At 46.5% G+C, this 21,646-nt stretch overlaps 2 protein-coding genes, 1 long non-coding RNA gene and 1 pseudogene across 4 annotated transcripts in view; 1 reads left to right on the plus strand and 3 right to left on the minus strand.

Annotated features, from left to right (window-relative positions):
- The window catches only part of LOC148025418 (uncharacterized), a 217,863-nt gene that overhangs the window by 93,170 nt on the left and 103,047 nt on the right, over nt 1–21,646 (minus strand). The gene's annotated exons all lie outside the window — the stretch shown is intronic.
- Nucleotides 1–21,646, plus strand: part of LOC148025419 (uncharacterized) — a 142,683-nt gene that overhangs the window by 92,684 nt on the left and 28,353 nt on the right. The gene's annotated exons all lie outside the window — the stretch shown is intronic.
- LOC148025420 (uncharacterized) lies at nt 7,753–9,387 on the minus strand (annotated as a pseudogene).
- Nucleotides 9,769–13,955, minus strand: LOC148025421 (uncharacterized; the record flags this gene model as incomplete). The annotated part of the gene is made up of 2 exons (XM_087692236.1): nt 9,769–9,871; nt 11,515–13,955. Coding segments are annotated over 2 exons (2,544 nt in total), but the record flags the coding sequence as incomplete, so codon positions are not given.

Below are 21,646 nucleotides of genomic sequence, written 5' to 3' on the forward strand. Positions count from 1 at the left end.
ATGCTCAAGTGTGGGACCTCGGCACCAGCCCACCAGTTAATGTCCATCATGCAACCACACCATTGTTGTGCAAACAATGCTAGTCCTTCTTCCCCCATCCACTGGGAGATGTGGTTTGCCACCTGACTCTTCAACTCCTCTATCTGTGTAGTCTTCCACTCCCCTGAGTGAGAGGACCGAAGAAAAAAGGCGTAGTTAGTAGATGGACCTTGCCCCTCCTTCGCTTACGAACCACGAAGATTCCCACCTCTAGAGGTAGTGGGAACTCTCTGCGCTCCGCAACTCTCGGGTAGAACCATGGGCCGCTGCGGAATAACTCCTGTGGCAACAGCTGTGCCTGTCTCGGGAAAGTATGCCAGGCAGCAGGGGTGGATGAGCTGGTGGCTATATGGGAGGGGGGAGACTCCTGGTGCGAGGAGGATGTAGGCATATGTGGCTCATCACCTCCTGTGGGAGAAGGGGGGGTGTTGAGCTAAAATATGCATTACTTGCTGATTAGCCTCTTAAACAACCCCAAAACACACTAAAAATGCTCTTTTAGAGTAAGCCCTTCCACATCTATAAATAGATAGGCTGCCCCCATTTAGCCATCATCCTTGTTTTGCAGGTTACACCAGCCCACACACCCTCTGCTGCTATTGACGCCCAGTTTCCAGCCTGCAGCCCGCCTCCATCTGTTGTCCAGCCATCATCGACTGCAACCACATCATCTTCAGCCTGTCCATTGCTGTAGGCGAAAGCTCTCAGCTGTTGGCGACTGCTCCAAACTATCCCAGACTGCTGTTCAGCCTGCTGTCCATCATCTCCAGGGTCAGCCAGCCTGCGTTTTCAGCATTGCAAGCCCTGATATTCTCAGACACTGTTTCAGCCTGCTGTTTACAGCAGAATGTGCATAGTTTCCAGCCCCCGATCGGTGGTACACTGCTGCGTTTACCAGTTTCCAGCCTCCAGAGTGCTGCGTTTTGGTGACCAGCCTACTGCCATTCACTATTCAGCACTCCTACACTCCGACTGGTGGTCACAGACTTGGGATCCGTCTTTGGTGGACGTCACACTCCGACATTGCTCTGCCCTTGAGCACACTGTACACTCTTATATTCATTTACAGCATTCATTCACTTCAAAGTTGTGTTCTCTCTCTCCCTTCTTCTGTTTGTGTTTGAGTTTTGAGTTTTGCATTTAGGGTTTGAGTTTTTCCCTCTGTGTCTGTGTCTATGTCTTTGTGTTTTTGTCATGGTCGTACATTGTGTGTCCTCAGTTCAACCCTAGCAGTCTTCTTAACATGGTATCAGAGTCGGTGCTCTTGTAAAGAGTATCCTGCGGATATTGTGGAGAGCTAGTCTTTGTGCGAGGCACACAATACGACTCGTAACCGAATCACAATGTCCCAGACACCTTCTCCAGTTCCTATGATGTCTTATCAGGCTTCTCCATCATTGGAGGCCCTGAGATGGCATTATGGACTCGCTGAGGAGGACGACACTCCACCTTCACCAGATTTCACTAACATGACAGAGGACTTTGAGGAGTACTATAGCAACAAGTACGGTGATGTTTATACCCCTCCTATCAATTTTGCTACCACATTCGGACCGGTTGGGAGGCTGGCCACCTCTCCGATCATGGAGGACATACAGTATTCGGAATGTCTGGTGATCCATCTTCATCATCTCCGCCGGGTCCAATGTCAAGTTTGTACAATGCTTTTGTGTTGCATGAATCAAAACCCTTGCATGTTTCTTCTTTCAAGGTATAGGATCCGGATGGCTTTGCATATGTGAACTTCAATAGAGGGGGCTCACGAAGCAAACGAAATTCAGGTACATCTACAGCTTCTGTTTCATTTGAGCACACAGTTCTGACTTCCCTCCCATCCCACCCTCTTCTATATCACACCTTGATCATCTCTCGTCATCTTTCCAAAATCTTGGATTATACTCCACATCTGCATCACACACCCTAGGGGTTGGATCTACCACCTCCGCCCCTAGCACCTTTTCCTTCTCCACCCCATTCTCTACCTCTTTGCACCATGGTACTTCGTTAGGGGGAATGCCACCCTTTAACACAATGCCTCTCATCTTTCAGCAAATGAGCACACCCATCACTCCTGGGTCGATTGTGATGGGCATCTCCCTCGCTATCCCCAGCTTCACATCTCCCATGACCACTCATACACAGGGGTTTCCATCCTCAGCTTATGGTGCGTCTTCACACTCTCCTTGGGTTACACCTACGCAGGGATTCCCATCTTCTGCTCCCCGTGTTCCCATCCCACCTCCTTGGGTTCCTCATGTGGCTACCATGCCCATGCCTAGTCAGCCCATCCCTACCTATGGATCCACCTTGCACACTATCCGCATGCCTGGTGGGCACTCTGGGGCCCATTCCCAAGTGTACTCCACTCCCCCATCCTACCCCCACTACACTTTTTCACACTATCCATCTCCGAGCACTACCATTCCTGTTGCAATGGCCAAGAATGCCTTCACGGATAAGACACGTTTTAACAGGTCAAATTTCACTACTTGGTCGAATTTCATACAACAAGTGCTTGAGTCTCAAGGCCTTTGGGACCTCGTCATTGGTCTAGAGTCTATGCCGGACCCTCGACTAGCTCACTCTGACTACATCCATCAATGGAGAGTCTGCAATGCTACAGCCAATGTTGAGTTGATGCAGGGATTGCTTCCTGAGTTTCACTCTCAGTTGCAGCACTTCCCGCTCGCGTTAGAGCGTTGGAGTCACCTTCTTGACCGCTATGCGGCTCGTGATTGTACTCGGCGCATCAATCTCGACTTTGAGCTTCAAGAGTTCTCTGTTTCTACTTACTAGTAGAAAAGAAAGATTTACCTTTATCTTTTTGACTAGTTGTTACAAAAGCTTGGTTTGCAATAGACATAATGAACCTATATTGCCTAAATTGTTCTTCTTGTAGCAAAACAAAAACTAACTCATCAAATGACAAAGCATTTGGATTTTCTCTCATTATCAAATGAAGAGTAGATGCAAGAATTTGATAAGAATTAGGAAGATCATTGAGAACAATCTCCACGAGTGAACTATTTAGTAAAATCTCATCTATAACAATCAATTGCTCCTAAAGATTTTTCATCTTTGTCGAAAAACTATCCATAGAGTCACCTTCATCCATATGTTCACTCTCTAACTTCTTAAGAAAGGGGATGATCTGAAAGTCAAGTTGGCTGACTATAGGCAGTTACTTGCCGAGTTTGCCACTACTGGCTCTCCAAAGTCAGATGACGATCATGTTACATTATTCTTGAATTAGTTGCCCGCAAAATACTTCAATTTCATTCAACACATCATCTCCCAACCTTGATTGCCAACCTTCTACGAGTTTGAGTGCCAGTTCTTGCGTTACGCAAGGCTACATGATCAAGTCCACAAGAAATCCTCATCACAGCCTTATTCAAAGCAGAGGGGATTGGTTGCTTCTTCTTCGGAAGGAAAAATCACCAGTGGCAAGAACTCGCTAGATGCGAAGGCAAGCCAATCAAAGGGTGACTCCTCTTCCTCCGATGGAACCAAAGAATCAAGAGCTATTTGGCAGCAACTTCCTAAGAAAAACCGGTTTTGTACACACTGCCAAAGAGCAGGCCATGTGGTCTTCCACCTAAAAAGCCTCAGCGGACCGCTGCGAATTCACAGTCCAATGGGGCTATGCCTTCCGCTGCTGCCCCATCTGCTTCTCCAACCCCCACAGCGACTGCTGGACATGTGGCACCCGCACAGTCTCAGCGGCCATCCTTCTCTACTCCTGAAGGATTGGTTGATTGGTCTGCAAGTTCCGATCCCGTTGCACTTCATGCATCTATCTCACCTTCCTCCCCACCTCGTCAGGCGTTCACTTGGCAGAGCCCTGCTACTGGATGTGCGCGATGGTGGCCACCTTCTTAGACTAGCATGTCTCTAGGTCCTTTTTGATACCCTAGGTCAGTCTAGCATTCATTTTACGCACTCTTAGAGTCGGGCCCATAGGATTTTTGTCTCTACATTTTAAGTCTTCCGCTGCATTTACTCACACACACATACACATTTGCATCTTTGCACTTGTTCCTTCAGTTAGCTTTTCATTTTAGTTTTGTTTTGTTTTTGGAGCATCTCACTACTGACCTCTATGATTGCAGAATTTGATCTCCTTTGCAGGTTTTGTTTTCAGTGTAGAGCTAACATGCAGGTTTGCCCAATCCTACCTAGGCTAGAGACTTGGGATGTGTGCCGTTCCTTCATGGTTTCATCATCCTTGGAGTTTTGCTCTTCTACCAACATGGAGGCTTCCCCTCCCGAGGCGGATCGTGCAACATCTCTCTTGATGCTATCATGGGGGTGACTTCTACCTAGCTCTTCTTGCTGAGATGCTCCCTCCTGCTCTTCATTCCTTATGGTTCTTGGCACCACACGAAGACCGACATCGGGCTTCTCTTCCTTCTTCGGCATCTACATCCAGGTTGAGAGGGGGTTCCTACTCTTCTTGGTATTCTACAGGCTTCAGCATTTTGTCTTCGACATCGGCTTCTCCCCCCTGTTATACCTTACCCTTTGCATTGCATGATTTCATCATCTTTGTACTAGGACGCTTGGACAAGTAAACAATTTTCCCATGAGGGACACTCTCCAAGTTGCACCTACTGCATGAGCATTCTTTAGCATGTAGCATACTTTGCATCTCATTGTGCAAAGCACCACTTGAGCGGATCCTAAGCTGTTTCCATCGGCGGCTGTTGTTACCAAATCACCATCCTTCTTCATCACATGGATACCTCATCACCTACTTTTCCTCGTCATCAACTCCCTGAGTGGATGGGTTAGCTTGTATTGTTTTGTGATGTGTTGGGTGTACCCTCCCTACTTCCGTCTTCTAGGTCACTAGTTCTCAATCGGTCGCATCCCATAAAATTTACCACACTTATTCAAAAAAAAAAACACACAAAAAACACAAAAGTTCCATGTAGTTCTATCCGCTTTTGTAGGGCTTGGTAGGCCATTGGGCAGCCAACGTGCACCCTTTGTTCGATGCCCTGTTCTCTCTGGGGTGACTACTTGGATTCCCTTGGTAAGATAACCATCACCTCTGTAGTCTTGGTAGGCCATTGGGCAGCCGACGTGCACCCTTTGTCCGATACCTTGGCTGCTTTGGGGTGGGACGCCTTGGGGTACATCAACATCACAATGGCTGGCCTAACCTTTTAGCTCAGTTTTGGGCTTGAGAGGGGGTGATAAGCTAAAATATGCATTACTTGCTGATTAGCCTCTTAAACAGTCCCAAAACACACTAAAAATACTCTTTTAGAGTAAAACCCTAAAACAGGAAGCGGTTCGAGAGAGTTCAGTGGAAACCCTAAAACTAGAAGCGGTTCGAGAAAGTTCAGTGGAAACCCTAATTTTTGGGGCGCCCTTCCACATCTATAAATAGACAGCCTGCCCCCATTCAGCCATCATCCTTGTTTTGCAGGTTACACCAGCCCACACACCCTCTGCTGCTGTTGGCGCTCAGTTTCCAGCTTGCAGCCTGCCTCCATCTGCTGTCAAGCCATCATCGACTGCAGCCACATCATCTTCAACTTGTCCATTGCTGTAGGCAACAGCTCTCAGCTGCTGCTGACTGCTCCAAACTGTCCTAGACTGCTGTTCAGCCTGCTGTCCATCATCTCCAGGGTCAGCCAACCTGCGTTTTCAGCATTGCAAGCCCTGGCACTCTCAGACACTGTTTCAGCCTGCTGTTTACAGCAGACTGTGCATAGTTTTCAGCCCCTGATCGGTGGTACACTGCTGCGTTTACCAGTTTCCAGCCTCCAGAGTGCTGCGTTTTGGTGACCAGCCTACTGCCATTCACTATTCAGCACTCCTACACTCCGACTGGTGGTCACAGACTTGGGATCCGTCTTTGGTGGACGTCACACTCCGACATTGCTCTGCCCTTGAGCACACTGTACACTCTTACATTCATTTACAACATTCATTCACTTCAAAGTTGTGTTCTCTCTCTCCCTTCTTCTGTTTGTGTTTGAGTTTTGCGTTTAGGGTTTGAGTTTTACCCTCTGTGTCTGTGTCTGTGTCTTTGTGTTTCTGTCATGGTCGTACACTCTGTGTGTCCTCAGTGTAAACCCTAGCAGTCTTCTTAACAGGGGGTTGGGTCTGGGGTGGATCACTTGAACCGGGTGTGGATCAGGGGGGGTGCTCGGTAGGGGAGGTAGTGGCGGGGAAGAGGATCAAGGGATGGTGGAATGGACGGAGGTGCATGGCGGGTGTGGGGGGGGGGCTGGTGGCCCCGAAAAGGGGGGCTGTGGGCCAGGGTGAGTGGGGAGGGGGGGGGGGTGGGGGGGAGGGGGTGGGTGTGGGTGTGGGGGTTGTGGGATCTTATGTAAGGTAGTCTGTGGCACGGTTAGTGGATGTGGGGGGCTGCGATCCTGCCTGGTGGGATGGGCAGGGGGTGCTGTGGAGTACTCTGCTGAGGGGGCGTCGCTCACCCACCTACTCCCTGCTGTCGAGGTTGGATTTGAGGAGCTGGCTGCGCCCCCCAACCCCCCCCCCCCCCCCCCCCCCCTTCCCCTTCTGCCATCTCCTCTCTGTCGTCTCTGGATCCGTGTGAAGCCGTTAGCGTCTCCCTGCGGGCCTATCGGCGGAGCTGCCTTGGCTCCGAAATGCGTACAAATTGCTGCCTAATGCCCAAAGTTGTGGTAGCGCAGGCACTGCCCTGGTTGCCCAGTCACAATGACCTGCTACCTAAAGGAGTGCCCGCCCGCCTCAATCTCTAGGAGCCGTGGGATATTCTTAATTCCTGCTGCTATCACTGCATCCGCAAAAGACGCAGGAAGGACAATGTTGAAGAGTCGTCCAAAGTCTTCCACCAACTCACGATACTCTATCGCCAGGCCGGGAAAAAGAAGGGTGACCAAGTGCTGAAGAAACTTGTTGCGGAGAGCAAATGCCTTCACAGTAAAGCCAATGTACCAAGGGACCATATATATGACCCCCTTCGTGGACGCATATGGTGAACTGGCAAGTAACTCGCGAGCTGCATCTGCCAAACTAAGCCGGATCATGAAGATCCCTTAGCCCATTAGGACGGCCTCCATGATCTGCGCTGTGCCAATGCACAGCATGGAGTGAAGCCAGTCCCGAAGCTGGGCCCTGACTGGGGAATGTCCTACTACCTGACCATAAATTTCTATTTCCTTTAGCTCGATCTCCTTAGCTCGGACAACTAAGAGCTGCTCCTCAAAGAGGACGACGCACAAGGTGTTTGACTGGGGGGCACTCACTGAGTGCGCCGGCGTTTGACCAGAGGTTTCCATTGCGCATCCCTTCTAAGAGAACTACCAATCACGTCGTGGTGCTACCTGGGGGGGGGGGGGGGGGGGGGAAGGTGCTGCAGATAGAGGGAGCAACTAGAGGGTTGGGGGGGGGGGGGGGGGGGGGGGGAGGCGCGAATGATCTGGGAGCGGGCGCTCAACGGGGTGAGCGTGATCAATGGAGGGGGGGGAGGCGCGATCAATTTGGGGGGCGGGCGCAATCAGACGGAGCGGAGGGGGGGAAGATTGCGACGTGATGGGTAGCTTGAGCTTAGCTTCAGTTTTTAATGCAAGAAAACTTAACTTATCAATATTGAAGTATTGAAGAATTGAAAGCTGAAGGTTGAAACTTGGAATATATAGAATGAAAACATCTTTCTAAATTTACAATGAAGGAAAGGCCAAACTTACAAAAGATCAAAGATATAAAGGCTGAGTTTAAACATCAAGAACTAAAAGCGAAATACAAATGACATGTCAAGAAGAAGCAAAAAGAAATTACAAATACATCTAACATCTATCTCATCTAGAATCTCTTCCTCTTCGTCATCCTCATTTATTTCATTATCTTGATTCTCTTCATTAGCATCCTGCTCCTCTTCATCTTCAGCTTCTTGCATGGAACCTGGATTGTTTTCATCTTTATGAAATCCAATATAAAGATCACGAGTATACTCGGATTTCATCTTTGTTAGCAAACACAAATTTGCATTAACAAAGACTAAATCATCAGCCTTTTGAGTGCCTAGCCTGTTTCTCTTCTTGGTGTGTATGTGACTAAATGTGCTCCAAAGTCTTTCAAGTGCAGAAGATGCACAAACTTGGCTTAAGATTTTGACAGCCAAGTTTTGCAGCTCTGGAGAATCAGCTCCATAGTTTTCCCACCATGTAACTGCACCTACATGGAATCTACGACAGTCCAAAATAATGTATAGTTAGAAAACCTGTATTAAAACTTTATATAAATTGAAAAACGAGTTGAAATTCGATTTCTCGACGTTCCTCAGGACTTGCCACCAATTTCTGAAGTGTGGTATTCCAGCCTCTAGTTACTTCAGCATCTGACTGGAGTTGTTTTCCCTTGTGTTGGAACTCTGGATCCAAATTGTAAGTAGCACAATGAAGTGCTGAGTAGTATCGGTTCCATCTGTTGACTGCAAGCTCCTCAATTTCTTGTTTCTTGGGTGGAGCAAGATTAAGAGCACGGATTTTTTCAATGAGACGATCCATTGCTTTGTACACTTTACTGATATACAGTACATCACCATCCACTTGCCGCAAGAGATTTACCATGGGTAAGCATAGAAGAAGCAATTGCTTTGATTCCTTCCAATACTCATCTTGGGATTGTGTAGCACAACTGGCCCAAAGTTGACTTTGAAGTAGACCATGATGCCCAAGATGGACTAGCGACCATTTGTTTTAAAGCTAGCCTCATGTTGTATAGCCGACAAAGCATAAGGAAATTATAGGCAAACCTGGTCTTTGAATATTTTAGTAGCTCCTTTTTGGCAAATTGCCTAAACAAGGCTAGAGAGAAATGATGGTGGGTGACAAAAGAAATGATTTCCTTGCTTGTAACAATTGTACTCTTGATCCATGCTGATGCTCCAATGTCTTTCAATAAATTATTAAGACAATGGGCCATATATGGACTCCATGTGATATGGGGATACTGTTGCTCTAGTAAGGCACCTACAACCCTAATTGTCGCCTCTCCATCAGAGACAAATTGAGTTACATTCTTGGGTCCAACATACTCAACACTTTCAGCCCACATCTCACATAAGACAGAAGCTGCCGAGTACCAAACTTCGTGGATTTTATATATAGAGGCTTGCCACGACATGCAGCAAGGACACCTTCCAAGGAATGGTTGCGTATGCCAGACCAACCATCACCTATGAGACTCACCCCATAGGTATCCCACTGTTGTTTAATTGGTGTGATGGCAGCCTTTACATTGGTCACTTCCTCTTGTAGAAGTTTCTCACATAGTGCATCATAAGAGGGAGGTTGGTAGGAAGGGCCCAAACTGGGCTATTTCAGAAACCATCTCCTTAAAAAAAGGAGATTGTGCCACATTAAATGGAATTCCACATGAGTAAAAAAAATGTGCGACAGCTACATCTACTTGAGCCTTCCTTTATGGGTGCCATGCAATGAACAAATTTCCTTGTTTTCCACAAGGGATAGATGATGTACCTTGTGTTTTGCTGCTTGTCGCACTCGTAGGAAAAGTGGCAAAACTGATTTGCTCCGCTCTCACGAGCTCGACTTCCACTAGTGGCAGTTGTAGTTGAAGGCATTGATGCTCGGATGAAGTGAGTGTCCTTTGGGGGCCTAGTTTCAGGATACATCTTGACATCCCTTGCCATGCGAGCACGATCCTCTGGTGGTATCTTGTCGCAACCTTTGATACCATGGCTAGGGACATTAAGGAGATGCTTCATCACTCAATCAGCACCTCCACCTCTTTTGATGCCACAAAAGCGACACTCAAAGCGTCTTGCTCCACCCGCCTTGCTATTGTAGGACCCAATGATGCTAACTTGCTGCCACCAATAGTCACTTTGGGTCATCTCTTTCTCTCTCGGGGTTTCATTTAGTTGGGCTTCCATGGTTTGAGGCCTCATTATGAGGTAACAAGGAGAGAGAGAGAGAGAGAGAGAGAGAGAGAGAGAGAGAGAGTATATTAACGTCTCTAAAAGGCCAATGTGGCCTATGAGACCAAAGCAGTACATACAATGATGGTGTGTTTCTCATCTAGAACGAGAAAAAAGATGAAAAACATGCCTATAAGACTGAAAAGGAAATGAAATAGTGTCCCATAAAAGGGAAACATGTCAGTGATCTGAAAGTGAGAGTAGAGAAAGGAAAACTCTCCATCAATGATATGTCTGTTCTCTAGGGAGGTGTATCTCTGCATAGCTGAGGCGTCTTGGCATCTGTCTCCTGTGGCGCTCAATGATGGCTTTAATTTGTCTGTGGTGTGGATGTCTAGGCCTTCGTCCGGGTGGACGTGGGCGCCTAGACCGGCTAAGTGCCACTGCTCTATCCAAAGGGACACCTATGGAAGATGAGGTCCAATGATGATGTACTCCTGTAGGCTGTGGCAGTAGTAGCGGTATCTACCATACTCTGTCGTGTATCCATGAAAAAGTCAGTGACTGCTCTCTGTCTATGTGAGCCGAGCTGTGGGGGCCTCCTACTCCGTAGAATTGTTGCTCTGCGCCTCTGGAGCTCCAAGAGGAAAAATCCCAAGCATCTCTGATCCTCATACTGCATGATCCGTCTCAGGGGTCCAAAACCCTCTCGAAACAGACAGTGGTATCTACCTCGTATGTCGTAATATACAGTGCATCGGCAGATGTAGTGTTCCTCTGTCTCTAGCTCTCTGTCGCATAGTGGGCATATGCGTTCTTCTGTCTGTATACCCTCCCATCTGCCTGTCTCAATCCTCAGGTGGTGGGATGAGGTGCGGATCTGACCAATAACTGTGCGTAGTCCATGAGGCAGCTGTGTGTCCATGTAATTGGGTCGGGTGATGAAACCATCCTCAAATACCTGGAGGAAGTGGGTCTGGTAGTGTGCCATCCTCGTGCCATGGGGCGAGGGGGGTCGGATCCAGGTCTTCTCCGTATCTAACTTCAGTATGTCTGCTCTGATCACATGGTTTAGCTCTGATCGGCTTAGGTCAAGTGTAGGGCAATCCAGGCTATAGTCAAAGGGGGGTAGTCTGTCAATCTGCAGACCATGTAGACGCATCCATGTACTCATCTGAGCATACCAACAGTGTCTGTCACCGTCTGCTGCTAGTTGTCTAGAAGAGGCCAGGGCTAGCCGTGGGTATCTATCTTGGGGGAGCTCCCATAGTCTATGTATGAAAGTCACTGCTTGAACCAAGGCCTCAGCCACCATGGGTGATGCCCCCAACTCAGCTCTGATAATCTCATGTGGGGTCGAGCTCTTCGCTCGTATCATGCGTGAGATCATCATGACCAGTGGTCTTTCCATATGCTCCCATCCATCATAGTATTCCTTCTCTGGTCCATCCTGGTCTCCCAAAGGCTGTCTCCTCGTGTGAAACAGACTCGGACCCCAAATAGCTGCCCCATATAGGAGTGTGGGTGTAACCAAGGTGTCAAAAAGCCACAGTTTGGTGCGCGGCTCATGAAATTGTATGTGAGCACATTGCCTCTCCAATGCCCCTAAGGCTGCATATGCTTTTGCCAAACGAGCCTCTGATGTCTCTCTCCAAGAGAACTGTGGTCCCTTCAATGTGACCCCCAAATAAACATACTGCCTAACCATCTCCACTGGCTCTCCGTCAAAAGTAAATTGGTGCTCAGCTCTTGTCACCCAAGCAGCTGAAGTGTTAAATACCATAACTTTAGTTTTCCCAAGGTTCACCTTAAGATCTCTATCTCTGCAAAAAGCTGATAATGCATCCAAGTGTCTATTTAGTCCCTCAGGTGAGTCAGATATAAGTACAATATCATCGGCATAAAGCAGTAATGGTATCAGCACTCCAGCTAGGCTGGCTCCGGCCCCACCCGTCCTATCCACATATTCTGAAATTTCATCTATATACAGCCCAAAAAGTGTCGGTGAAAGTGGACAGCCTTGTTTCACCCCAATGGTGCTATTGACTGTATCTGAGATGCCCTCAGGTGTTCGTACTCTGCCTGTCACTGTCTCATATAGGGCATAGATACTCCACTGTATCTCTACGGGCACATCAATGTTTTGCATTCTTTTCATGAGTCTAGCACGTGGCACTGTGTCAAAGGCCTTGCGAAAGTCCACAAAACAGCAATAGATCTTTTTCTTGAATGCCTTGCCTTCTTCAATGATTGCCCTCAACGTAAAGATATGGTCTAGAGTTGTATATCCCCTCCTGAAGCCAGCCTGGCCTTTTGACCTCAGGCCATGCATCTCAGCCCATTCACTCAACGCTTGTTCCACGATAGAGCCATATATCTTGGCCAGCATGTGTCCAATCATGATAGTTTGGTAGTTACTAGGTAGCGCGGGGTCTCCACTCTTAAAGAGCGGCACAATAATATGGTCTGACCAACAGGTTGGAAATCCCTCACAAACTGCCCTATTAAAGATGTGAGCCAGCGTTGGTGCCAGAATATCACAGGCATGCGTGAAGTGTTCAGCCACTAAACCCTCATGGTCTTGGGCTCTTCCATTTTTCAGCTTCCATATGGCATTCCTCACTTTTTTTTCTGTGAAAAATCTGCAATTTGCTGGTCTTGAGGTTGAGGGGAGTGGCATAGGCTCTTGGCCAGGGATATCATAGAGTGTGCAAGCATATCCATGCCAATCATCCGGTCTAGTAATTTGTAGGGGTCGTTGGCTCTCATGCATCTTTTTCCATGCTCTCTCGCTGTCCTGCCCCAAGAACATGGAATACATTTCTGTTTCTAGTCTGCTCAGGTATTCCTGCTTCTTTTTGCGTACCGACCGTCTGAAGAGTGTTCGAGCATACTTATGGGTGCATATACCAAGTGCCAGCTCTCGCTGAAAACGTGCTCGTGTCTCTCTGCACTCATCATCATACCAGCCATTCTGTGGAGCATTACCTCGTGGAGGTTTATCTGACGGTGTAGTGTGTGGGAAAGCGTATGCTGCTGAAGTGTGTATTATCTCGGCCAGCTGTCCTGTAAACTCATCCAGAGAGGCCTGTGTGTCTAGCTCCCTCAATGCATCTCGCACAGTAATGCTGTATATGTGTGAGGTCGCTTCCACAAAATCATAGCATGGTAATTTTGGTATATGTGACCGTGCTTCATGTATATGCCCATATTGCATTGTGAAGGCTAGAATAGCATGGTCTGCTACTAATCCAATTTGTCTGTCTGAGATTTCAAAACTTTTTATGTCAGGTAGCAAGTTGGGTGATCCAATCAAATAGTCCACTGTGCTTGACCCCTTCTTGTTATTCCAACATGTGAAGCCATTAGATCTTGGCCACTGTGGTAGCCCGTTAAGGATGGCCAAACCATGTGCACTTCCCAGTGCCAGTAGGTGTGTTCCATATTCTGTTATCTCTCTATCTTGGGCTGATCTAACTAATCCCACTTCATCTAATGCAATATCTCTGAACATCTCATCACTAGTGTCAAAGAAAGCAGATTGGTTGTTTCCTGTGCGTGCATTAAAGTCTCCTGCTAGTAGAACATCCCCAATTCTCATGTATCCCATTATGTCCTCGTATAGTGGTGTATACGGGGATGCCTCTTTAGGGGCAAACTTAGAGTATGCAGGGGGAAAATAGCATATGGCAATATACATGTCGCGAGTTCTGCTTGTACGTAGCCTGATCCACATGTATCTTGCCTCTACATCTCTATGTACCACTTGGACTGTATCTCGGAGCTCTTCTCTAAATAGAATTGCCACACCTCCTGATCCCCTCGTCCCTCCAAGCCGTCTAGGCTGAGGGCGATATACACTTTCCCATCTATATCCATATACATCAGGTAAACGGCTGTCTTTACATTGATGTATCTCAGTATACATAGCAATGTCTATACCTTTGAAAGTATCCTCAAAATAACCTACATCTGTCTTAAGGGAGCCATTGCAATTCCATAGTGTGAACTTCAGGGTCTCATAGGCCGCGCACCGTCATGCCGTCCTTTTCTCTGTGATGATGACTCTTCCATCTCTGTATACAGCCCATTTACTTGCTTTCCGTGCCTCTAGAACACGTGGCATATTTTCCCTCCTGTGGGCTAACTGGGCTGGGGTGAGGTCTTCATCTAGGTAGATCTTTTCTCCTTTGAGAGCGATCCTCTTAGAGAGGAAGGCTCTCTTCTTTTCCAGGTCTCCAAACTTCAAGATGAGGACTTTTGTTTTTGTGTCAGCCTTCCTGACTCGCCAAGCCCCAATGATGGGTACATTTGTAGCTCCAATTTTGGTGGCAAGAGCTGTAGCATCTTCAATTGGGGAGCTTTTCTCGTCTAGTCCAACCACTCTTACGTGGAGTGCGCGTACCCGCCTTTTTGCCTCTTCTTCCAAGGTGGCATTCATGACTTCCACTTTGTTGCCATGCATTCCTTTGTTCTTTTTTGCCACATCTATCCATTCTGCATTTTCTTTGACGGTATTCTCAACATTCTCCATTTTCTTTTGGGTGCCTTCCACCACACTTGCATAGGTGTGCATGTCCTTTTTTAAAACATCCATTTCTTTTTGTAGTTCCGGTGTGGTTTGTGGTTCCTTTTGTGTGTCCAGTTTCTTTTTTTATTCGTCTAGTTCTTCTTGTAGATTAGAGATCAATGAGTCTTTCTCTGCCATGCGTGCATCCAAAGTTTGTTGCATCTCCTTTTTTAGTTCTTCCATCATTTCAGCTCGAACCTGCTCTTGTATGTCCTTTTCCATTTCCTTCCTCATGGTACGTATTTCAGCACGGAGTATGGTCAACATCTCCTCATATAGTGTTTCATTAATTTTGCGGGATGTCTTCCCATATCTACTCGACCCTGGAGAGACATTCCAATCTCAGGTTTTACGCCCATAGGTTTTGTATCTCGTGTTCTTTGGCGGTGTATGAAACATTGTCTCCATGGTTGGTTTTGTGATTCCTTCATTGTCAGTTTCTTCCATCGTAATTATAGTATGCGCTATAGCATAAAACTGTTTACAGTCTGGGTAGAGTAGTAAACCAGTGACATAAACTATCACTCTAGCATGAACTAGAGACAGTATATCATAGACTGTCAATGTGACTGCATCATAAGATATGACTGTAGCATGAGATGTTAATGTGCGTCAGTCTGAGATCACGCAGGTTTCCAGTCCACACAGCATGCAAGGTTCACATCAGTCTGAGTACATCTGCAATCTCAGTGCATTCACAGCGTCTGCATTCATGTCAGCCTAAGAGAGTGTCTGCAATCTGGGAGAGTGTATGCATACGTCACTGCTGCCACGATACATTCACAGTGTCTGCATTCATGTCAGTTTGCATTCATGCCAGTCTGAGAGAGTGTCTGCAATCTGAGAGAGTGTCTGCATTCGTCACTGCTGCCACAGTACATTCACAGTTCCTGCATTTATGTCAGTCTGAGAGAGTAAGTGCAATCTGAGAGTGTCTGCATTCGTCACTGCTGCCACAGTACATTCACCCAGGACACAGCAGACAAGCCAGCATTCATGTCATTCTAAGTACATTCGTGTCCTGCAGGACAGTGGTTGTCTCCCTGTGCAGAGACGTGACCTTGCAGAGCAGCTCCTTCGGGTCAGCACTCACGACAGTCCCGCCAGACTATTGTCACTACCGTTGCTCCCACTAGACTGCCGCCTCTTGTAAGACAGAGACATGACAGTCATGTCAGCTCTTATCACTCGTGCCAAACACGTCCGTCACGCCAGCATCCCGTCGCTCACGCCAGACACGTCCATCACACCAGGTACGCCTCGTCACGCCAGCATCACACTAGGTACGTCCATCACGCCAGACACGTCCGTCACGCTAGACACGACTCTTCACGCCAGCATCCCGTCGCTCACGCCAGCATCTCGTTACGCCAGAGAGAGAGAGAGATACGACGTAGACTCCCTCCGTCACGCCAGCATCCCGTCGTCACGCCAGCATTCCGTCACACCTTCAGCTCACGCCCGTCACACCTTCAGCTCACGCCCGTCACGCCAGAGAGAGAGAGAGAGATATATTATAGGATAAGAGATTGTGTTGAGATTTCACTTTTGGGAAAAAGAGAGGGAGAAAGGGAGATGCATGAGTGTATGAGTGTGTGTGTGTGTGTGTGAGAGAGAGAGAAAGAGAGAGAGAGAGAGAGTGCGCTTTCGTTTGAAATGGGGTAACTTTGCAGGGCATTGTTTTTCATGTGGAAAATTGGAGCATTTTATGGTTGAATGCCCAGTGAAGCAACCGACTTCAGATGATGAGCATGTTTTGCCGCCCATGGAAGATATGGTGCTTGATGCTTCGTCGCAGGATGCAACCCAGCCACCCAAAGCTTTGGATAAAGGTAAACAACATGTTTCCGGTTTGGATTCCTGTGGCAATGACTGGGTAGATGTACGTGTCAAAAAAGGTAAAAGGTTTGATGCTGGCATGGCGGATACTGTGCCTAATGCTTCATAAGATTTCTTGCGTACTTATATGCGTAGGAAAGAAATGTTGTCTTCAGAGTACACTACTCATACTATGGTTTCTTCTGCTCCTCAAAATCAGCCTACTAGGAAAGTATATACAGACGGTCCAAAGGGCCCACCTGCTAAGTTGGCTTTTGATGCTAGAGGTAATGTGATTACCCCATGGGATCGTCGTTATCCCCGTTCCATCCCCAAGACAGTGGATATACCGTCTACCTCTAAATCTGGCCGTCAGAACTCTTTTGCCGTGTTAGCTGATTTTTTGGATGAGGGAGTCCTTGACATTCTAGCAGAAAAGGTTAAATCGAGGCAAGCTTTGCCTTGTTCCTGATGTTCTTTTTTGAATACACATGAAGATAGCCACGTGGAATGTGCGAGGCATTTGTTCTCGCAATAAGCAACATGCCATGTGAACTGTATTGCATGGGAATCAGTGGAATGTCTTATGTGTTGTTGAGCACAAGAGTCATGGTAAAGCAGGAAAAGTTGTGGATTGTCATGGGTTTCGCTTGTTTTATGCAGGGACACATGCCATGCACTATTCTGGTGTGCTTATGATTGTACATGAGAAATATCAGCCTGTTCTTATAAAAAATGATGTACATGGTCGTTTTGTGGTGATTGAAGTTTTATTTGAAGGAGAGATCTTATGGTTACTTGGCCTCTATGCTCCAAATGACCCTTTATCCCGCCGAGATTTTTCGAATACTTTGCAGACCTCCTTGTCACTTGGCAGACGGGGTTTTTTTATGGGGGATTTTAATATGTGTGTTGATTCTTCACAATCCATATCAGAGCATTTGGTGATGGATGCTCCGGAAAGCCGTGTGTGGAATGTGTTTGCTCTTGCCGTACTTAGGCAAGATCTCCGGTCATGGCTACACCCTTCTTCTATAGGGTTTACTTTTCATTCTGCACAGTGTACAACTACATGTCGCGGTTGGACCGCATGTATATCATGCAGGATGATGATTTTCTTCCTGAGATGCTGGAAATGAAAGTGTTGCAGCAATATGCCTTGTTGGACCATTTTCCTCTACAGCTTGAGATGCTTGCACAACCCATTGCACCTTTTAAGCAATTTCTGGATAGACTCCCTTTGCGTTTCAATTCGTCTTATTTGAAGCATTCAATCTTTCGGGGCTACATGCAGCAATTGATTGATAGATTTGTATTGGACTTCTCCTCTGAGGGCAATGCTTCTTTTGAACGATTGCTCTCTAATGTGCAGGGGGTTGTTCGGCAGTATGGGATCCATCATGCCTCTCTTTGTCGGCGGCGTCGACAAGCAGCGGAGGATTTACTGGCTTTGGTTTGTTCTCTACTGGTGGAGACTCCAGATGATGTATTTCTGCTGCCACTGGCTATGCGTTTGGCTGATCTTATTAAAGAGTTTCAGTTGAAATCTTATCAGCAGGCCAAATTGCAAAATCTGACTGAGAATTTGCAAGATAGTGCTTGTCAGATTCATAAGTTCTTTCGAGCTCTACATGCATCTCTTGCTCGAGAAAATATGACTAGACTCGAGGATCCAGAAGGTCAAATGGTCATTGATCCTCAGACTATTGTGAATATGTGTAGGAATTATTTTCTAGACCTTCTTAGTTCTACTTCTTTACCTTCTGACCAAGTTACTCATGCCCGCTCAGTTTTCTATGATTTGGTCCGCAATCAGGTTCCACATGACATGCAAACTACTTTGGAGACAGATATTGGTGGGGTGGAGGTTATGGATGTTTTGTTACACTTGTCTAAGGATAAAAGTCCCGGTTGGGATGGTCTCACCAATGAATTCTTTGAGGTCTTTGCGACCCAATTGGTGAAACCATTGACAGGTATGTTTCAACAGGTTTGGGAAACGGGAAACGCGAGGCGAAAGGTTTGGTTTGCAAGAAAACACTTTCGGTTCATGCCTTCCTCATGGTAAGGTCTTATCAAACTGCTTCCAAAAGTTTCTTTGCTGTCAATGTTGAAACATTGGCGACCAATTTCTTTGATGGGTTCAATGTATAAAATCTTTTCCAAAGTGATGGCGAATCGGCTCCATAAGCATCTTCCTGCCATTGTGCATCCTCTTTAATATGGTTTCATTAGGGGCCGAAACATTCTGCATAATATCTTAAATGTGCAAATGGCTATTGACTATGCAAGGCACTCTAATCAGGAAGTGGTATTGATTCAATTGGATCTGGAAAAGGCTTTTGATTATTTAGATTGGTCTTTCATTGCAGAACTTATGTCTACTATGGGCTTTAGTACTCGGATGTCCCGCTTGATCTACACCATTAGTGCTGCGGCTTCTTCGCGAGTTATGCTAAATGGTGGTGTTACTGAGCCATTTATCCTTGCACGCTCTGTGAGACAGGGTTGCCCTTTGAGTCCTCTCTTCTTTGCCCTTGCGACTCATCCAGTTCTTTCGATGTTATCTTCTATGGCAGCTTCTACTCAGTTGGCTGGATTGTCTCTTCCTTTTGGACAGCACTTCATTAGTCAATCTTTGGCTGATGAGTGACAGCTTTATGATTTTGCGTGCGGACAAGGACAATCTTCGCAAAGCATTAAATGTTTGGACGCTCTTTGGTCATGCTTTTGGTCTGCATATCAATGCTTTCAAATCAGCCATTCTCAATTGCACGAAGTCCGATTTACAGTCATTGGGCTGGCAGGGACAGATTATTCCCCGTGGTTCCATTGCCAAGCATCTTGGATACCCTTTGGGTGTTGATGTTCGGCCAAAGCAACTACTAGAGTGGATTTCACAGAAATTGGCAGCTAAGTTTCTGTATTGGAAGTCGCAAGCTTGGCCCTTCCATGTTCGCCTCAAAGTGGCTCAGACGATTATGTTGCCAATGCTCACATATTTCTTGCCATTGCTGCCTTGGACTACTACTACTTTGAATGCTCTTACTCAGTACATTCGTTTCATTTTATGAAAGAAGGGCTCCTTGCATGCAGGCATTTCATGGATTTCTTGGTAGAATGCACGTATCCCCAAATGCATGGGTGGTGGGGCTATTTTGGATGCTGAAACTCATATGTTGGCACTTCGTTGGTTTCTTTTTCGCGCCATGTGCTTGGATCATCACCCGTGGGTCTTTATAGCACGTTACTTTCTTGAGGATCATGGGCTTGTGCATGGTAATACTCAAATTCGGAGCTCCTGGTAGCATGTTTTTAATGCAGACTCTCGGTTTTCTAGTTCTTCTTCATCCCTGCTTGCTCATTTGGTATGCTCTTGGAAATTGGTTCTCCAGAAGGCTCGGTGGCATCCAGAGGAGGACCGCTTAGATACTAACTCTTTTCAACTGGAATTGTTTGCAGCCTCGCGCTTACTTTCTTGGGAAGGCAAACATGAGCTCAGACCAAAATTTAACCGCATGGCACGTTTGGGCTTGACTTCAGTCTCGCAGATGCCACCCTTGCCAGTCGCAATGTGTTGATATCATTTCGTACAGCCAAGAGGCTTTTCAGGATCCCTCGTGGATACCGTGATTTATGGGAATAGCTTTTGCTGGTAATTAAAGATCATCAATGGTTGCTTACTAAAGCTAATACTGTATGGGGATTGCGTAAATCTCAGTCATGGTGGAAGGCAACTATGAGGGAGGGTTGGTTGAACAAGACACCTTTCAAATGCAAGGTCTTTCTTTGGAGGGTGATGATTGGTGGTCTTCCTCTTGCTTCAGCCATTTCCAAGCGTCGAATCTCCAACGGCAATTGTTTCTTTTGCACCACCAGTGTGGAATCAGCCCGTCATCGATTTATTTATTGCCCTCTCGCTAAGAAAATCTGGTCACTCTTGTCAGCGGTTTAGCGCGCAATGGTAGGTTTCTCGCTAAGCCCTTTTGATTGGGTTTTTGTACGGCCCAAATACCCCACACCGGCACAGTTGCATATGAAGATCTTGTTCCACTTTCTTAGATACTGGGGCTGCTGGCACAATTGGACCATTCGGAATGCTTTTCTTTTTGATTCAGCCTCTAATGTTCAGGGACATATTGCGAGGCTTAAAGGTCTCTTGCATTGGCAGATAGATCTCATTCGGCACTCTGACTTACTCCCTCGGGAGGACTTACTTCCCTAGCATATGGCAATTTCCTCCGCATCTTTGCCATGACTTTTGTAACTCTTTTGTTGTGTAGTACTTTATAAATATAACATCCATTACGAAAAAAAAAAAAGAGAGGCTGATCTGGAAGCCTGCAAGTGAATAATCTGTTACACACACACACACACACACACACACAGTTTCTCGGATGATCTTATGGTCTGATGTAATAAAAAGTAAGAGATACACAGAGAGAATGCTGACCTGATGGTCTGATGTAAATATTTACTACTTAATTCAATTATCTTCAGGAAAAAAAAAAGAGAGAGAGAGTTCTATGACCTGTCATATACATAATGACTCAACATTCATGAGTAATCAGACCTGGCATAAGAACAAGGCTAGAGAGAGAGTGTGTTTGGTGGTTCGTGAGAGAGAGAGAGAGAGAGATGTTATCTGTTATTAAAATCTGTTATCTGTTATTAAAATCATTATAACAGCGAGTGAGCATCCACTATCAAGTATTACTGAGTGAGAGAGAGAGAGAGAGAGAGAGAGAGAGAGAGAGAGAGAGAGAGGATTCTCTATTGCAGCCTCTGCACTGTGTGGGCCGCTGGGCTGGGGTCATTTACTGGATTTGGTTACAGCACAGTGCAGAGACATCATTTGATTCACTGCTGATGAGGTAGGTGGGAAGTCAAAGAGAAACAAGAGAGAGGGTCGTTTTTTCTCGATCATTTTTCCCTGTTTGGCATCAGCGACTTGAAAGAGGGAGATTCGAATCTGTTCCTCCAAAGTCTGTTACACCGGTCAACTTCATGGTAGGCGTGGAGTATGCGTGGCGCAATTGTCTTCATATGGGAAGAATAATATGAAACGAAAAAAAGCTTTTTTTAAAGTTGAAGCATGAACGTTAAAGGTCAGAAACGTTTCGTTAGTGACATAGAACGCTATGTAAAACGTTCTAGCCATCAAATTTAACAAACAAAAAATGTATCGCCAAAATTTGACCATCTTGTCCCGAAACGTCTCGCAAAATGTTTCGGACCCTGCTTGAAACGTCATGTGGCACCGAAACAGGAAGGCTGAAACGTTTCATCTGTCGAAACGTGTTTCACCAGGATCATCAAAAGTTTCGGAGTTTCGG

This window comes from Lygodium microphyllum, chromosome 14 (genome assembly GCF_053477565.2).
Source record: "Lygodium microphyllum isolate KBCC chromosome 14, Lygodium_microphyllum_v1.1.10, whole genome shotgun sequence".
In the NCBI taxonomy this organism is placed as follows: domain Eukaryota; kingdom Viridiplantae; phylum Streptophyta; class Polypodiopsida; order Schizaeales; family Lygodiaceae; genus Lygodium; species Lygodium microphyllum.